Source organism: Zingiber officinale, chromosome 5B (genome assembly GCF_018446385.1).
Source record: "Zingiber officinale cultivar Zhangliang chromosome 5B, Zo_v1.1, whole genome shotgun sequence".
Classification (NCBI taxonomy): domain Eukaryota; kingdom Viridiplantae; phylum Streptophyta; class Magnoliopsida; order Zingiberales; family Zingiberaceae; genus Zingiber; species Zingiber officinale.
The window spans coordinates 120,583,876-120,601,289 of NC_055995.1; the positions used below are offsets into that span (position 1 = coordinate 120,583,876).

The window sequence follows — 17,414 nt, forward strand, 5'->3', positions numbered from 1 at the left end:
TCATGTCTTTGATCCAATCTCCCAACAATGCAAGAATCCAAAAGCTCATGCAGATTTCACTACAAGATAAGAAATGTTGACATAAGGCCCATAAATTCACTGAAAAGAGTGTTGTTACCATTGCAGTAAGCTCGAATTGTTCTGGAAGAGAATTTAAGAAACAAGACGTAATGAACCAAGAAACACTAGCTCCCATTTAACCAACTCTTTGACTCACGGTCTAGCTTCTGATAGCAATCTTAAGTTGGTAAAGCAGGAGGGCTTAAGTTGGTTATCATTGACTCATGAGTTCATTAGAACAAACTAGAGAAAACTCTTTTGTTTTATGTCTTGCCATACGGAATATAACCAAACATGTAGTTCATGGAGATCATGAGACACAAGCTCCATTGATCTGATACAGGACTGAGGACTAGGCAACATGATGCCTCAATGGTATAGTTAGAAGAAGTCCCCTAGCAACACGTCTCTTTAAGAAGCCAGTACTGAACCAAAAGTATGTTGAATTCAAGCTCCGTATTTAGGTGCTTTCCAAAGCTTAAATGCCACCTCATAGAGAAACCGATCAGCAAGTATTGCGAGATTACCTCCTCGCTGCACCACAAGAATGAAAGCAAATGTCAAGTTGCAGATCAGTTAAGAGGATAGATATTAAATAGCCTATCAAACGATACAGTGTAATTCAGTAAGTTGATGTGTTTGCATAAAGATGAAATATTCAACAAACTAAATTTTCCAAAGAGGCCGTTCAGAATGAAGAATTGTTTAAGCACAAAGAAATCCATTTTGGCTAATTAACTGAAATTAGTTCTGCATTCATGTTTGAAACTAATAATTGCAGACAAGTGTCTAATCTGCATTCCTCTTTCTAAATATCAAACAGGCATTCCTCTTTTTTTCAAAAAATAAATTATTTTAAGCAACATCAAATTATTCTGTTAAAAATCATTTTAATTTTCAGCAGAAGATCAAAATCAATTTCAAGTTTATCAAAAGTTTGCATATCACTGGCATTTGTTCTGCACAAAATCACTGGAAAGGTTTGTTTCTCCATAAACAAGAATCAAGAAATTCAACAGTTTGTCTTTAAAATCATCAAACTTTAATCTAAATTCTAAACTCCCAATTAAAATCAAATATTAGTTTTTTGCCTCCCGGAACATTCAGCAATTTGTATTTAAATATTTTGATTTAAACTATGTATGTTTGCTCAAAATAAGAAAACAAAGTAAAAAAAGGTAGCCTTTTGTTTAAAAAAAAATAAAGAGAGTCACCCCATTAATGACTTAGGAAAAGACAAAAAACATCCAAGATATTAATCTAGGAAATCTTGCAAAAATAATAACTTATTTGAATACAAGTGGGACGAAGATTTTTTTTCACTTAAGAGTATACAAGTTATTTAGTATATTCCAAGACTAAAAAAATAAAAGATTATAGTTACTATACTATTTTTTTAATTATTATCTAAAACTATTTCTAAGAATCTTCTTTTAATTCTAAAACTAAAAAATAAAAGACAGACATATAAGAAAACATTATTTTCAATAGAGTCAACTTAGCCCTAGACAATATCAAAAAATTGTGAGTATCAATAAATAAACAAATTGCAATGAACTCAATTAGCTGATATAAAACATTGTTCTTTAGCAAAGCATTTTTTTTACCTCCCTGAAATCATCAAAACAGAATCTCATGGCCATATCCCGGCGAGTTACACCCTCCTGCCACTGTGCAATCAACATTGGATGGTGATGCCTGCAATTATCTGATAGGTGATAAACAACTTCCTAACCATATTTAAGTAAAGGCGTCAAAAATAACTTAAACCTGATGTCAGGCAATATGTTTCCGCCTTTCATGGTGTAGCTTTGGCGAGGACGAAGTAACAATAGATCAGAATTTGTTTCTGCAAATGAGTTCAGATTCAAGGAGAAATGCTGGTCTCCACCAGAAACAGCACCATAACTTAACACGACAGAAAAGTGTAGACGAGAAGCCACCAGTGATCCAGCATGAGCAACATTCACTACTCCACCTACTAATTTGTTGAAAAAATTAATATCGGTGCTGATGGCCTTCCCATTTTTCTCATCATTTAATTTATGATCTGGTGTGATGTGCAAAAACACCAAATCAAAATCATAATCGTCAAGAACTTCTCCATCTAAAAATCCTAGAAGCTTCAGCAATTCTAATCCGATAGCATTGCTATCAAAATTTCCATTGGGATCAACACTAGCATGAATCCTCTTGATCAAATCAGAAAATTGTGAAACACTAAATCCAAGATTTGAAGCAAAAGATCCGACAATGGGGCAATTAGTAAACATGGCAGCTCTGAGATCCATAAACCTGAATAATCATAAAGACAGTCTATTTTCACATTAAAGAATTATTATAAAAGTAGTAAGAAATTTTATAATTGATACACCCAAAACACCTTATAATAATGTGCTCTTTAGGATAATACTGCAATTGCCATCCACATAAAATATGTAGACAACAAGGGTATTGAGCATAGTTAAAGATGATAATAATATTTAAAACATAATGCATAGAAAGTAAAAGTACAAAAATAAGTCATTGTCGCATTTATGACATAAGACTAAGATAAAAGAAGAACGCAACAAATTCTCTGACGACCTTGCTCTTCTTTCAACCCGCACACTAGGCTGCTCATTAAAATTTAAAAAGAATTATTAAACCAGCATGGGTCAGCATCAAGGTTGAGTGGGCTCCCCTCAAGTCAAGGTCAGAACAGTTATAAAATAAATGTAAGAGGTCAAATAAAATAAAGGCGAATTAAGAAGAAGAATAAAGGAATAAGAGCAAAGCACCATATGCATGAACACAAATATTAGATCATAGAACGCAAACTTACAACATGTGTGGTCAATGGAGAAACTCTCATGCTCATTTGGAGCAATATACACACCTACCACAATCAGCCATTGTCCTCATTGAGATTACAAACCATATTGTTGCCACAGTCAACTTGAATGGACCACAACACAACATATACTATGAATGGTTCTAAATTCTCACATCGTGACACTAAACGAGTGTTCAGGTATGACAATATAAGAGTAATAACAATTATTAAGAAAATAAGTATGGGCAATAATAAAGGATGGATCGTGCTCTATTGATTAATAGAAATGTTCTATGATAGTTAAATCTCTTTGTGACACAGAATTTAATCAAGGTTAATTGATTTCACTAGAATCAAACGAGAAAGTAGATAGTCCAGATTAATTGATTAATCTTGAGTTATTCTATTTAATTTCAGAGAATTGCTGCCAATTAATTCAGACTAATTTGTGAAAATAATTCTGACTAATGAAGTAGGATTAAATAGTTAACATAGTTGCAGTCAGATTAACTAGTTAACATAATTATAATGGCAATATGGTACTGTCATTATGTCATCAAATTTTTAAACTGTATGCTGCTTCTGCTTCATAAGACATTTGAGTAAATGGTCTGCAGTTATGACCAACTAGCAGCTTGAACTTGTTTATCATCTTTTCTTCAGGTGTCTAATGGCGCCATGGCAGTGGAAGGACAGGATAGTTCCAAATAAAATTGCCATTAGTGGGGATGAATTTTCTCATTCAAAACCTGAGGATGGATTAAGGTGAGGCAAAGGACCGGAAGGGCCAGTAACAATCTGATGCAAAATGTTGGCTATATGTCATATGGCTGAGCAAATGTGTGGGAAATGATCACCCATCTGGACAGAATTCATCCACACTTAGTGTATATGTGGCAACAAGGCCGTCTTGCTGGAAATTTTCAGGATGCTCGGCAGATAAGTCTGTATGCTATGTTCTATTCTAATCTCTGCGTTCAAATCCTATCTGTGTGCATGCAACCTTATCTGCTCATTTTTGTCGAAATCCTTTTTGTGTGCATGCGACGTCACAACAAAGACTTGCTGATTTTGCCCCGTGTGATTTTGGTCTTTTTAAAGTGTTGGACTGGGCTATATAAAGCTCCAACCAGTGCACTGTATGCTTACCTTATCTGCTCTTTTAATGTTGCCTGCATTGGTAAATTCCGATTCACTACATGCTACTGCTTTTTTATTTTTTTAAAAAATAATTATTATAATATTATAAATTAGTTCTGGTAACTAATTATTTAGGTTTTAGTTACAATCTAAATTTGGTTTCCTCTCTGAACAATTCTAGGAGTTATGTAGAACTAAAGAATTAATTTCATTTAACCTGAATTTTATTCTGGTTACAGTTTGCTACATAGGTTTTGATCTTAATAGATTTTTGTTTCATTAAACATAAAGTTTTTTTTTATCAGTAAATCATAAATTGAAATTGCATAAAATTCCGGATCACCTGAGCTAGAGACTACTTAGGTTCTTATCTTATTGTGTTTAATTCTAGTCAAACCAATTATAACCTTAATTGAATTCTGCGTCAATTGTCATAGAGTAGCATCATTTTGCTTTTCTCATTCTTTATACATATATCCTTAATAATAATTATTGCATTATTGTGTTAGCATACTAACATATTTAGCCACATAATATATGTATGCTCATACTATGTGTCATGTGGTGGTCCGATTAAAGACTTAAAGGGGGTGGTTCACTGTCCCAATGAGGACAACGGTGAAGTACACTGTGACAGGTGATATATTGCCCAAAGGGAGTTTCTCAAAGATATACAATAATTGCTTTACTCTTACACCTCCATGCTTTTTCTTAATTGATACATTTACCATATTATTGTTTTGACCTTGACATAGAGAAATCCAACTTCTACATAGTGCTGATGCCAATTGCTTTGATAAAAAAATTTCAAATCTAGTGAGTGGCCTAGTAAGCTAGCTGCAAAGGAGAGCAAGTTCATCTGAGACGCGCGCAATTATTTTCTTCTTTTAGCTTTCTGTTATCTAATAATTGTAATGACTTATTTTAGAGTTTGCAAAGACTACCTAAGTGGTATATCTTTAGATATTAATATTATGTGTCTACATATTTGTGTGAATGAATATTGCTGTAATATTCTAATGTACCCATCACAAGTTGTATTAGGGTATGATAATAATTGTGTCAGCAGACAAAAATGTTGAACCTTTGTGAGATTGCTGGAACTGCCAAATCTTTGTTATCCCGGTTGATATTTAGTTCTGTATGATATCCCTCCTGAAAAGACAAAAATAAAACTAGTAAAAAGTTTATTTAAAGGTACTCTGTGTTATATTTTCCTTTTTTTTTCATTTGTTCTGGTCTCTAAGTTAGGCCTTGTTTTATGTGAACATGAATACATGGACAGCCGCCTGTATTTCAATTAAATATGCAGAACAAAAATTACCAATAAAATCTCACCATTGCTGCATTAAAGTCATATGCATCCAATAACTGTGCTATCTCTCTAATTCTTCTATCATTTTCTGTTTCTGAGAATCATATACAATAAAAGTGAAGTTAAGAAACAAAATTTCAAGACACGGAGAAAAAAAAAGTTTAACCAGAAAAATTGGAATGATCGAAGATGACAGTATACTTTTTAAAGCGAGACATTTTGCAGAAAAAAAGATAATGTCATACACATAGGTGTCTCAATACTCTAGTACTCTGTAAAGATGACAAACTATAACTCAACACAACCAAAAACTAGAAGTACCAGCTGCATTATGGCTAGCTGCTAATCTCTAGCGTATTGCATGTCCATGAACCTTAATGCCAATGAAAGAATAAATTTTCTAAGAGAAGCAAGTGTCAGATTTTAGATCATTCCTTTACTCTATGTTTTGAGACTGACTACCCAACACAGAGATACAGATCTAGGTGTCCAACATTTCATTTCCTAAAAGTTCAAAAGTCAGTAATCATGCAATTAGAGCTAGAAATATTAAACAATACCAAATTAAAGTGATACAACGCAACTCGAATATATAAATGAGTGACAGAAATTGACCCGTTTATATAGAAAATTTATTTTAAAACATTAAAATTTTATATGACTTAACTCTCTAAGTTCATTAAACTTATACCTTATAGATTTATTATTTTTTTAAAAAAAATATCTAAATATTTTTATATTATCTCATATAAATTTTATTGACCTGAATGACAAACATAATACAACTTGTCACCCTTGTATGCAATGTCTAACTCTACGTGTTAGTGCTTAAGTGTCAAGTGTAAAACACATATAAAAGAGGTGGATGTAAGGTTTCAGTAAGAAAGCATATGATTGTTATGGAGTGTAGATATTTTAATACTTTCTAACCTATTGTAGCTCTAAATCTGAATGGCATCCTTCTACATGTTATTAGTAGAACTTTATTGGCCCGATGGATGTAAACAATGCCACACAATAAGAAAAAGGTTGCATCTTCATATCCGTTTATTGACTTAGGGGAATCAATAAACAGATGAGATAGGACTAAATGACAATGCCATTTGGTTATGAACTCACTTAACAGATGAAACAAGACTGAATGGAAAATGTCATTCGTTTTGTTTTTGAACTCACTTACCAACAACAACTAGTAAGAGCGACAACACAACATTTTTTCTAAACAACCTCCAATATGGTATTTCCAGATAAGCACAGAAAATCAAACATTTTAAAGTAGGCTTAACCTTATCATGAAACATCCACCTCATAGGCCTAGAATCAGAACCAAACTAAAGATGTGAGAATTAGATGAGCTTCACTTGCACAAGTAAACATTATTATATATTTTCTTCAAGCAATTTCCTAATCAATATACAAAAATAGAATAAACAAAACCATCCGTGAAATTCTTTCCTGTTTATGTAAATAAAGAACCTTTATTTCAGTATACACACACACATAACCGTCAGCTATAGAAAGAGAAAACTGGTGCCTGTAGTGCACCATTAGCTATCCGAGTTAGACAATGAGGTCTAGACTAACGATAATGTGCTGCTCCATGTGCACCAAAACGTGGGGACTCAGTTAACTTTCCTTCAGAGAAAAAAAGGAATAAATGAAGATTAGAATACAGTTTTTTCATCCTACCAATGTGTAATAAGAACTATCTTTATGCATTTCAGGCGAGCATCTCCTTTGTTCTAAAAAATCCAACTGCCAGAGGAGACTGCACCTCATTTAAGTCACTCATTCGCAAAACAATCTTTGTTCAAGCTTTGAGATTAGGATGTACATGTAGAGTAGAGTCGAGAATTGTATATTAGCGGCATCAGCCATGGAACAGTTGAAATGGACAAGAGTAACAGCGAAAACCGATCTTCAACAAAGGGGAGCAACAGAACATCGATCCCAGTTCATTTTCAACCCTAAGCCCTCTCCTACAGATTGGTCACATCATCATCGGCAATTCTCTTATCTCGAGAAAACAGAAGATTTGACTAAGGGATAAAGAAGCAACGGAGATCGATCGCTGCTGCATGAGACGGACAAGAAAAGAAGCGACGCGCGTTACCTTGAGCGTCGGGAGGATCTCTGAGGGAGAGGAAGCCGCAGGAGGCGCGGGAGGCGAAGGAGTGGAGATGGGAGTGCAGCGGCGAGACAAGCTTGGCGTGGCCATCGCCGTAGATCACCAGAGCTCGGCTCGGTTTGTCCGCCATCACTTCCCTCTCTCCCCCAATCGAATCGAATCGAATCGCCGACGATCGATCGATGGATCGGTTATATTTGAGAACAAGACCAAAGCAAAATCGATCGGCTCACAGTTCGACTCGGTTCGATTGAACCGGTGGCGCATTTGACAACCGACATTTTGAATCGCTCTTTAAAAAATTTATCTAAATTTTGAATTGGAAATTTATCTTTTCTATTTAACGTCGAAGTCATTGGTATTTTAATTCTTTTAATTTAATAAATTATATATTGTTTTTATAAAATATATATATATAAAATATACAATTAACTGAAGAGACCTACACGGTTTAGGACCATCAGTGTCTCTGCCACTCACAAATCACGACGCGTGGACACCAACCCACCAAATCCGCGTGAGTGCCAAACAGCACGCGAAGGTGGCTACAACAGCGTCAGAGTCTATGTTGAATTTTTGCGGGGAAAAACGTTGCAGTGAGTAGCTCAGCTCGTCATTACTACAAACACCATGACCTCACTGCTTGCCTAGCTCGCTGATCTCGCTTTCTCTGCACGTTCCTACCTCCATCGCCATCCGCTTCTTCCTCTCCTTCGCCGCGGGCAGCACCCTGCAGCAGTTCCTTCGCGGTGCCTGCCAAAGAAGATTCATGGTGGTTGATTAATCAAGGAAGTAAGAGGTGGTTGGTTGAGTAGTTGATGGAGGTTTTGAGTAGTACTCTGTCCCAGAGGCCGGGGTCGGGTTTCTTGTAGACGACGATGCGGTCCACGAGCGCCGACGGGTCGGCCATCCGCCACCGGCACGTCGGGCGGGTCTCGCGGCGAAGCGCGTACTCCGTGACGGTGGTGCGGGTGGCGTTGTCGTAGCGGGCGGAGGCGAGGTAGTAGACGTACGGCTTTTGGCACGGGTTGCGCGCCACCGGCCGGGTGTTGAACGCGTAAGCCGTATAGTCCGCTCGGCGGTACCAGTTGAGGAAAGTACGCGTCGGCATCTCCATCTCGCGCGGCGACATCACCCCGCGGACCACCGTGACGGCGAAGCCCCAGGAGACGGACACCGACCAGAGCCGCGCGGTCACATAGCAGATGGACTGCTGGATCACCCCGGCGGAGTCGAGGCGGACGGGGCCCGCGAAGATGCGTCGGAGCGCGGCGGCCTGGGTTTCGCCCGGGAAGAGAGGCTGCACGACGTCGAGGTGGTGGAGGGAGACGAGCGGAGCGACGGGGTGGGCGGTGAGGAGGCCGAGGAGGTCGCCGTAGACATCGTACTGGTGGAAGCCGGGATGTCGGGTTAGGGGGACGCCGAGCTCCGCCATGCAGGCTTGGATCCGGTCGTCGCTGCCGTAGAGAGCTGGGTAGCGACGGAGGCAGCGGTCCTGGACTCTGGCGAGGGAGGCGGCGAGGGGAGCGCTGATGGCGAATCCACCGCCCCCGTAAGCCATGCTGTAGGAGAAGAAAATGTTCTGGAGATGGGACTCGGAAAGGGAGCCGATGTAATAGGGCTGGCGGTGGTCGAATCGAGAGAGGACGCGGGCGAGATTATCGGGAAGGAACACAGTATCATCGTCCCCCATGACGAACCAGCGCACATTGGGGAGGCCGAGGCGGAACGTCTCGGAGACGATGCGGGAGATGCGGAGGGCGGAGCGATCGCCCTTCCGATGCGTGTAAGGGAAGCGGGAAGTGTCTCCGGAGATCTTGAGAACAGGGAGGGCAGGATCTTTAGCTTTCATCTCCTTGACGAACTTATCGAGCCAGACAAAGCCGCGCATCTGCCGCGGCCGCCACCAGACCTTGATGTAGGCCTTCCGCTTCTCCCACAGCTTGGCGGAGGCGGCGATGCCGAACACAATGTGTTGCAGCTCCGTCGCAGTGGACTGGGGCCGAGGCGCGGCCAGCGCCGGTGTCGATGGCGACGATCTCACCTCGGTACGGTTCGCGACGGCGGCGGTAAAGTTGGACAGGCGGACGACGGCGACACCGTCGCAGGAAGGCAAGGGGGAGGAGAGGAGGCTGTAGGTGTAGAAGAAGTACAAGAGCAGAAGGAAGAGGAGGAAAACGAAGAGGCGGTGGAAGAGGAAGTAGGGCTTGCAGTCCCTGGTCGACCAGAAATGGGAGGACGAAGCCTTACCGTTGTGACGATGGTGATGGCCGCCGGCGCCAAAGACGCCCCAGAGAAGGGAAGAGGGAGACTTGGCGGCGTCAGAGTCCTTCATGGCTGCTCGGGCCGTCTCTGCCTTCTATTGCTGCTCCTGAGCCATCGTCCGGTGGTGGAACAATCTACAGCAGCTCGATGGAAAGGGAAAGCGGAAGAGAGAAGAGGAGAGGGGGCGGATATACAGAGGAGAAAGTTGTTGGTTACCAAAATGAGAGGAAAAGGAAGGGAAACGGGAGAGGTAGAAACAGAGGCATAGATATATTATGGACTTCTATTCTGGGGGCGAAGGTTTCTATTTTAGTCGTGGTGTCGAAGGCACAATAAACTTATAATATCTCAATGCATTACAGAACGGGATAACAATAGCGTTTGAGGGGCCGTTTTCTGCGTCGTTTATATGAATCGATATGTTTGTCATACGCAAACTACTGATTTTCACATCGTGGGACACGATGAAGAATATGGCTAGGGGACCCAACTACGCACCTACAATTCAAACATAGTCAACTATCAAACAATTATTCTGACTGATTCTATCCCAAAAAAAACAGAAATTATGATAAATTAAAAATATGATTAGAAGTTTGATGCGGTCAACACTTTGTAGTTTTGTAATACAAAAATATCAGAGGATCTCCTATACACAAATTTTATCTTAAATTTTGAATAGGTTAATTAAAAATCCTCTGTATTAATTATGTTATTCATTTCTTAAATTTAGATTTGATGAATAATAATTCTCTAGATTTAGAGAATAAAATCTCTGTCCTAAAAATAAAATAATATTTCTTTTTAATCTCTCTCCTACTCAATCTTTCTCCTTTCACTCATTTCATAAATACAATAATAAAAAAATAGAAGAAAGAGAAGAAAATAATAAAAAATTAAGGATGATGGAAATTTTAGGGTATTTGATGTAGTGTGTAGTGAAAAGTGATTATCTAAATTTAATAAAGTGGATCATTTACTCTAAATTTTAGATATAGTAATAAGGAAACTGACGTTGATGCTCTTAGTGTTTGGTCGAGAAGGGATTCCTGACATTAGTACTCCGATAATCAAGTTAGTCTCCGGTAATGTAGAAAAATGGAAAATTGTAATTAAGGCGTGTAGAAAATAAAGTTGCACATATTTCTATCCGTAGATGGAAACTTCCTTTTATAGTGTGACTGTAGTGTTTGTGCACGCATCTCAAAGCGTAGACATATTTTCGTAGGTGTCATAGGAAAAGACAAGTCAAAAAATGTTCTTGACATCATTCCTTAAGCAACCATACAATTTTCTGATATGACAGTCTGAAAACTTCTAAAGTACGATTTATTTGTTGGACATATTGTATTGTCAGCGATACAAATTCCTAAAAAAGGATATGATGAGATAGTTAGTAGACCCACATGCGGTCGACTGGCCACTGCTAAGTCAAATAATCTCCGTCCGGACGTAATGCACAGAACTATTGTCCTACTTTTCTTTCCTTTCGATTGTATTGTTATCGGAGGACTACCTTTTGTTCGACAGGACATGCCTCCCACTCAAGTGTAGCGGTCCAAGGGAGTTGCTACTTGACTATTAGCCTTAATCGCGGACTTTCTCAGAACGACCCTTCAGGTATGATTGGAGCCAACCGAGTTGTCACATCCAATCGGATAGACAAGGCCGTCGCTCAACTTAATTGGTTTGTTTCAAAGACTTGGACCTTTGACTGTTCTGACCTTAACCTCCATTATCCGCTGCTTTTCTTCAACTTTGACCCGACTGATGGGATCCCCTTTCATCACTGCATCAATGACCTTATAAAAAAAAATGCAAATGGCCAATAGTGAATGCTTTCGGGAGCATTATGTGCTAACAGAAGTAGGCCATTAGTGGATGATCCTAGACAATCTAAGTTCATGTATTAGTTTGCCTCAGCTTGACTAGCAGTTATGATGGTTTCCTTATCAAATTTCTGGTAGTAGCGATCAGGATGGCGACTTGATATATAAATCGATCGTGCATGCAAACATGTTTGCATCACATTCAAACAATCAAATGAGATGCCTTGTGAATGGATCCTGTCAAATTTTTTTAGCGTGCGACTCTTGAGTAAATATATACGACAGGACATGAGTGGCCGTGGCAACACAATATCAACATAGGAAAGTAGGAACTAATTTACAATTTCATGTTACAAGGATTTAGCGGCTACACAAAATGAGCATGGAAAGGGGCCGAGATTTTTTGACGTTGCGATCACCGGATGTGACTTCTACCAAACGATCTTGCTCCAATATCACTGCCGGTGTTCTACCAAAAGAAAAACAAAAAAGTTAGCACAGAGTGACAAAATGTGACAAAGGAAGAGGAAACACCACAATTAATAGCACAATGAGGTAACGGCCAAAATTTCTTTTGTTGAAAACAAAATTACCTGAGATTTAGGAGATGGAAATACATTCCAGAATCGTAGTGTTTCGTCACCAGCACCAGTGACAATAGTCTACATGATATACGAAAGGGTTAGATGTTGAGCTACATCATGCTGCAAAGTAGAAAGATCTAAATAACAAAACCAACAATTACTTGTCCATCGGGGGAGATAGCAAGGTACAAAACCCTATAGGTATGGCCTATGAGTGTTGCAAGCTGCAAAACAGAATGAGTTATTTCAGTAGGCCGAAAAACAAAATTACCGTGGGGGCTCAAATGGAAGAAAACTGAGTCAAAATAAAACCTTAGACATGGTTGGGTATCTCCAAACAATTATTTGGTTTTGGGAATAACCATGTGTGCTGACAAGTTCATTAACATTCTTCGACCACACAAGGTTGCAAACCTGTGTAATGGAGTGATATCATTGTCCAGGAATGCAAATACTTCAAACATAGAAAACATAAATATAATAAAACAACTTCAGGTGTGTGTGTGCAGGTCCAGTAAATTGAAATGACAGTAAACTACAAGCACTGACCACATTTTTTCTGAAGAGAAATTTAACACAACTACCCTTGCATTGTTCCTAGAATCTGGGGGAGCACGAATTGCCACGCACTCAAAGAAACCTGTCCTCTCAGCCGCTCATATTTCCTCCATCATCCACTGAAGGAGTGTTCCGAATCCAGTTATAAGTGGCAAATTGCTGCTGATGGCCTAGGATGCAGCATTGGTGATGGACAGGAGGCAATGGCATTTCAAGAGAGTTATGGATCCAAGTTTATTCTTTGTCTAGTAAAGATAGTGTTTCATAAAGGGATCATCTTACATCTGAATCAGTATAGCTAACCTAAAAGTTTCAAACATAAATTAAGGTAGCGACTATCAGATACAAGATAAACTAAAGCACCAACTATGTTGATGGAGCCGCATGTCCTAACATTCTTCTGAAATTTTTGATGGAAATGAGATATGATAGTAGATAATTTTATGACAGAAGGATCACTGCTCAAACTAGAAGTGGAATGCCTTTTCCAAGCACTTAACTGCATTGGTAGGGTATACTTGATTATACATTAGCCTATCCATTTCTAACTATTTTTAATCACGTGCCAATTCCTTCTTGACACTTTCCTATGTGGGTCTTTCCTTCAAGGGTAAATTTTCACACGTTCCCATAGATAGTCCTGAAAAATGAACATATTTTCTCAGCTTACCAAGGATGTCAGCATTGAGATCCTACGTAAGAACAATCAAAGTTCATCAAATTGGATCATATTAACAGAGCATGGGATCTAATAATTTAACAAATGTATTGAAATTTATATTTGGAATCTCAAATTTATTGTAGATATTAATTCTCGAGATCTATTATTATTATGAATATATTAGAATTTACATCATTTTATATCATAAAGCATATTATTAGTGTAGAAATATATGAATACTGTAATATGAACATATAGGTTTGAAGGTTAACTAAGTTTTACACTAGTTTCTAAATTTAACCATCTTTTTGTCACGGTATCATAGAGCATTTTTATTTAGCTACCTTTTATAAAATAAATGATAATTGAAAGGATTAAATGAAAAAAAAAACTATTTGGAAGATGAACAGGCTTTTGGATGATATGGTAGGAAAGGGATGTCTGCTATTTATTGAATGTCAGTTTTTAAAATGTCTATGTGAATGCAAATTTATTCTATTAACCAATAATTGATTTGTCAAAGAATCTATCTAGAAATAGCCAGGGAACATAAAATCATTTGTTGAGTTCATGAAATCCTAACCCAATTAAAATCCTTCTGATCCTACTTAAGATTTAGATCATTTAGGCCAATTTGGATCTTAGGATTATAAGATTTTGAGATCTAAATCACAAACTTGACAATGCAGCTTACTCTCCACAGGTTTTACTACCTCTGCATTACATGTTATCTTCACTGAGCCAAAAGACATAGGTCTTTCACATTTTTGACTTGTAACTAAGTTTAACATTTTATTTGCTTGCAGCCTAAAAAAAAGTTCATAATTCATAAGGTCAACATTTACACAACACAAAACACACTAAAATCATGATTACAGATGTATATAACAAACTGAGGAACACACCTGAAGCTACTAAAACATGTAAAACTATGAAATGATGGCTGAAAAGAAAGAAAATTGATTTCAGCACTATCACAAATTCAAGTATGAAGAAAAATTAGATAATGATATAAATTGCAATATGAACATTGCAAAAGAAAGTATGAATCAGGATTAAATGGTGAATACAATGGGAAAATGTTGATTAGGCAGGCCAAAAGATGGGAAAACATTACTTATTTCTATTCTTATTGTAGTTATTCTTGTGTGCTGGTTTCCAAATAATCACAATAAACTTGCAAGTTTAGCATCAAAAGAATATACTCGATAAGACTACAAGAATACAGGTGAATTTTTAAGTTGTCTTGTAGAAACAACAATATAAATAAATAGTCACTGGTGGGTAATTTGCAAGAACCTACCTGACTCCCAGTGTCAATGCAGTTCAAGTGAGAGTTTGTGGTAGTGTTCCAGAAACGAATACATCGATCTGCAGTTCCTCCACCAGATGCTAGTAGTCCATGCACATGAGGTGACCAAGCAATTGCTTTAACTGCTGCTGTATGCTCACAATACTTTAATACTGGCTGTGATGAATGTTGATTCCATACAAAAAGCTGCCAGAAGAAAGATGGGGAAAAAATTCCATTTGGAATGCATCGGAAGCAATATTCACAAATAAAAAATGTACTAAAATATAACTTACTCGGTTATCATTTCCACCAGAAGCAAGTTCTCTATTATCATGAGACCACTTCAAGCCACAAACCTGAGTAGATAAAAATCATCATAAGACAGTAAAGGAAAGATACAGACATGTTCTGCAAAGCTGATTAATAAGTACTAAAATAAGTCAGATATAGTCTGAAAAAAAACTAGAAGTTGTATCAAAATGTTACCTCAGATTTGTGCCCCGACAACTTGCTCACAAAATCTTCTTGAACACGAATATCTCGTTGAAGAATTATCTTGTCTCTGCTACCTGAGGATAGTAGAGACGAGCTCCATGCAAGAGCTCCAACTCGCAAACGATGGCTCTCCATTGTCCTTATCCTCCGACAACGAGATGCATCCCATATCTGTATAGCAGTTTCAAGCATTGATTAAACAATTGGGCCAGGAGAAATAAAAGAAAAAAATTGTTTAAATATCTTAATATATGAACAATGTAAGTAAAATGTAAGATAAGCATCAAATGGAATATTTTGCTTGAGCAAATGATGTCAAGGATCTCTTTGGAATTCATTTGGTGTGTGTAGATTAACATCATGTTAAAGAGTAAACTATGAGCAAAATGGAAAAAATAGAAATCAAGCAAATATGAGGAATAAATAAGAATAATTAACATCGTGGTTACCTATTCTTATTTAATATAACTTTTACTTCATCAACTGTAGATCATCAGATAGTGTCACACAATTGTTCTCAAGTTTTGCAATCTCAGAAAAATCATATTTTTATTAACAAATTCATAAAGAAGATGGCCATAGTCACTGACCAAGCTGATTTTCTATTATGCACTATTATAAGCTAAACACAAGGAACAAAGCAGAACCATGTTAAGCACCAAAAAATCAAGATTCAGGCAGATTTTTAATGGAAATAAAAAAAAAAATTGTTTTGATAATAGATAGATATAAAGATATAGAATTAAGATCTTATGCACAAGTGGTAAACTAAGAATCCTCAAGGAATGTAAGAATGTCCAGATGATTATCATCCACTTGAAGGACAAACTATCACTTTAAACAACCTGATTTGCGATGATAAAATAGCAAACTTCCTAAAAATAGGCATAACAAACATATGAATACCTTCTTTCCCTGGAAAAAAGCAATTGCTACTTGCTAGTATATTGGAGAATAAATTGGAGACAATACCTGAACTTTCCCCATGTTAGTGCCAACAGCCAAGTGATTTCCCCTCTGTGCCCATCCAACAGAACACACACTGTCATCGACGCCCAAATCACAAAGTTTGGTAACCTAACATGACAGGCAATCGTGCAAAGATTGATGAATCACTCTACTCCTTCAGGAATACCAAAAAGATAGGAAAATAAAATAAAATTGTACCTTACTGCTGCAGGCATTCCACAGGTACACGCAATTACCCAAACCAACAGCCAACACATTGTGCGAAGACCAATCAACAAGGTTTAGGTAGAAATCATCTTGCAACGCCGGCGCATCTAGCACCTAAAAGACGAAAGCAATCTAATTTGAGAACCAGAACGAGAAAAAGATTCTAATTTTCTCGCCTATCAAATTCATCGAAGTCCAATGTCTCTCCCGTAAACACTGTAAAATTAAGCGCAAAGACAAATCTAAGCAAAAGTACTCACCTTGTAAGGTGATTTTGGCACCTTCCTCGGCGCCCTCGGGTGGAAATGCGAGAACCCTGGAAGCCCATCCTCAAACTGCGCCGCAAGGGATCGCCGGGGCACGTCAACCTTATACCGAAACATATTGCCACTGGGAGTCGAAAACGCCGACGAAGACGAAGAGGATGTCGAGGTAGACGAGGAAACCCTCCCAGCCACCCCCGGCGAGAGGTCGGGCGTGGCGGGCTGATCTGCTCCAAAGAGGACAGCCCTCAGGAGCGAAGCGTAGGCTCCAGATCCGTCCTCCCTTCCGGCGTCAGACGAGGCGGCAGAAGGCGGGGACGAGACGCCGAAGAGGGCGAAGTTGGATCCGGCGCGGCTGGGGATGAATCGATCGCTGTAGACGGTGCGGGGGGAGGCGCGCGGAGGCATATCGAAGAGGTAGTAAGGGATCGAGGAGGAAATGCGGGGCTTGGGAGCGGGAGAGCGAGGGTTCTCCATGGCAGAAAGCAGCAGCAGCGGAGGAGAAAGAGGACGAAGCGACGACCGTGAAATCGCACGGTTTCTTGTTACCCGCCCCCGCGTCGACGAAGGCCCCCGTTCGCTCGTTCGCTCACTCACTGCTTGATCCAATCCGATCGTTTGTGGGATTGGGCCCAATATATATATCAATTACGATCTCCCCACTGTTTGGTGGGGCCATCGATTAATTTCCAATTCAGTTCAAATTCAAAATTTATCTTCAAACAAATAAATTACCATCTTTAGATTTGATTGACAAGTGATCGAACTGATTGATATCAAACTAAAAAATTACTATAATTTAATAAAACTTTTTATTCTAAAAATAACACC

General features: G+C 38.5%; 3 protein-coding genes across 3 annotated transcripts; all 3 read right to left on the bottom strand.

Moving 5' to 3' along the window:
* Positions 1-76: 76 nt before the first annotated feature.
* LOC121985635 lies at positions 77-7,658 on the bottom strand. The gene is made up of 6 exons (XM_042539208.1): positions 7,444-7,658; positions 5,354-5,424; positions 5,100-5,170; positions 1,831-2,355; positions 1,668-1,758; positions 77-594 (listed from the first exon to the last, which is right to left on the bottom strand). Exons 1-6 carry the CDS (start codon positions 7,586-7,588, stop codon positions 508-510), a joined length of 990 nt encoding a protein of 329 aa, XP_042395142.1. The 5' UTR covers positions 7,589-7,658; the 3' UTR covers positions 77-507.
* Positions 7,659-7,834: 176 nt separating this feature from the next.
* LOC121985634 lies at positions 7,835-10,075 on the bottom strand. The gene is made up of 2 exons (XM_042539207.1): positions 8,297-10,075; positions 7,835-8,211 (listed from the first exon to the last, which is right to left on the bottom strand). Exons 1-2 carry the CDS (start codon positions 9,791-9,793, stop codon positions 8,095-8,097), a joined length of 1,614 nt encoding a protein of 537 aa, XP_042395141.1. The 5' UTR covers positions 9,794-10,075; the 3' UTR covers positions 7,835-8,094.
* A 1,701-nt stretch (positions 10,076-11,776) lies between these two features.
* On the bottom strand, positions 11,777-17,189 carry LOC121985637 (protein FIZZY-RELATED 2-like). The gene is made up of 10 exons (XM_042539210.1): positions 16,581-17,189; positions 16,312-16,434; positions 16,117-16,221; positions 15,136-15,315; positions 14,943-15,005; positions 14,659-14,853; positions 12,449-12,550; positions 12,298-12,360; positions 12,146-12,214; positions 11,777-12,021 (listed from the first exon to the last, which is right to left on the bottom strand). The coding sequence occupies exons 1-10, from the start codon at positions 17,058-17,060 to the stop codon at positions 11,968-11,970; spliced, it is 1,434 nt and encodes a 477-aa protein (XP_042395144.1). The 5' UTR covers positions 17,061-17,189; the 3' UTR covers positions 11,777-11,967.
* Positions 17,190-17,414: the final 225 nt, after the last annotated feature.

Bases quoted from the DNA above. Each gene is read 5' to 3' on its own strand.
- LOC121985635 (XM_042539208.1), bottom strand. From the start codon at position 7,588: ATGGCGGACAAACCGAGCCGAGCTCTGGTGATCTACGGCGATGGCCAC. The intron at 2,356-5,099 runs GTTCAACATTTT...ATGATTATTCAG, and splicing joins GTTCCAGCAATCTCACAAAG to GTTTATGGATCTCAGAGCTG. The intron at 1,759-1,830 runs GTTTAAGTTATT...AGATAATTGCAG, and splicing joins AACATATTGCCTGACATCAG to GCATCACCATCCAATGTTGA.
- LOC121985637 (XM_042539210.1), bottom strand. From the start codon at position 17,060: ATGGAGAACCCTCGCTCTCCCGCTCCCAAGCCCCGCATTTCCTCCTCG. The intron at 16,222-16,311 runs GTACAATTTTAT...CTGTCATGTTAG, and splicing joins GGAATGCCTGCAGCAGTAAG to GTTACCAAACTTTGTGATTT. The intron at 12,022-12,145 runs GTAATTTTGTTT...TTCTTTTGGTAG, and splicing joins TTCCATCTCCTAAATCTCAG to AACACCGGCAGTGATATTGG.
- LOC121985634 (XM_042539207.1), bottom strand. From the start codon at position 9,793: ATGAAGGACTCTGACGCCGCCAAGTCTCCCTCTTCCCTTCTCTGGGGC. The intron at 8,212-8,296 runs GTACTACTCAAA...CTTCTTTGGCAG, and splicing joins ACCCCGGCCTCTGGGACAGA to GCACCGCGAAGGAACTGCTG.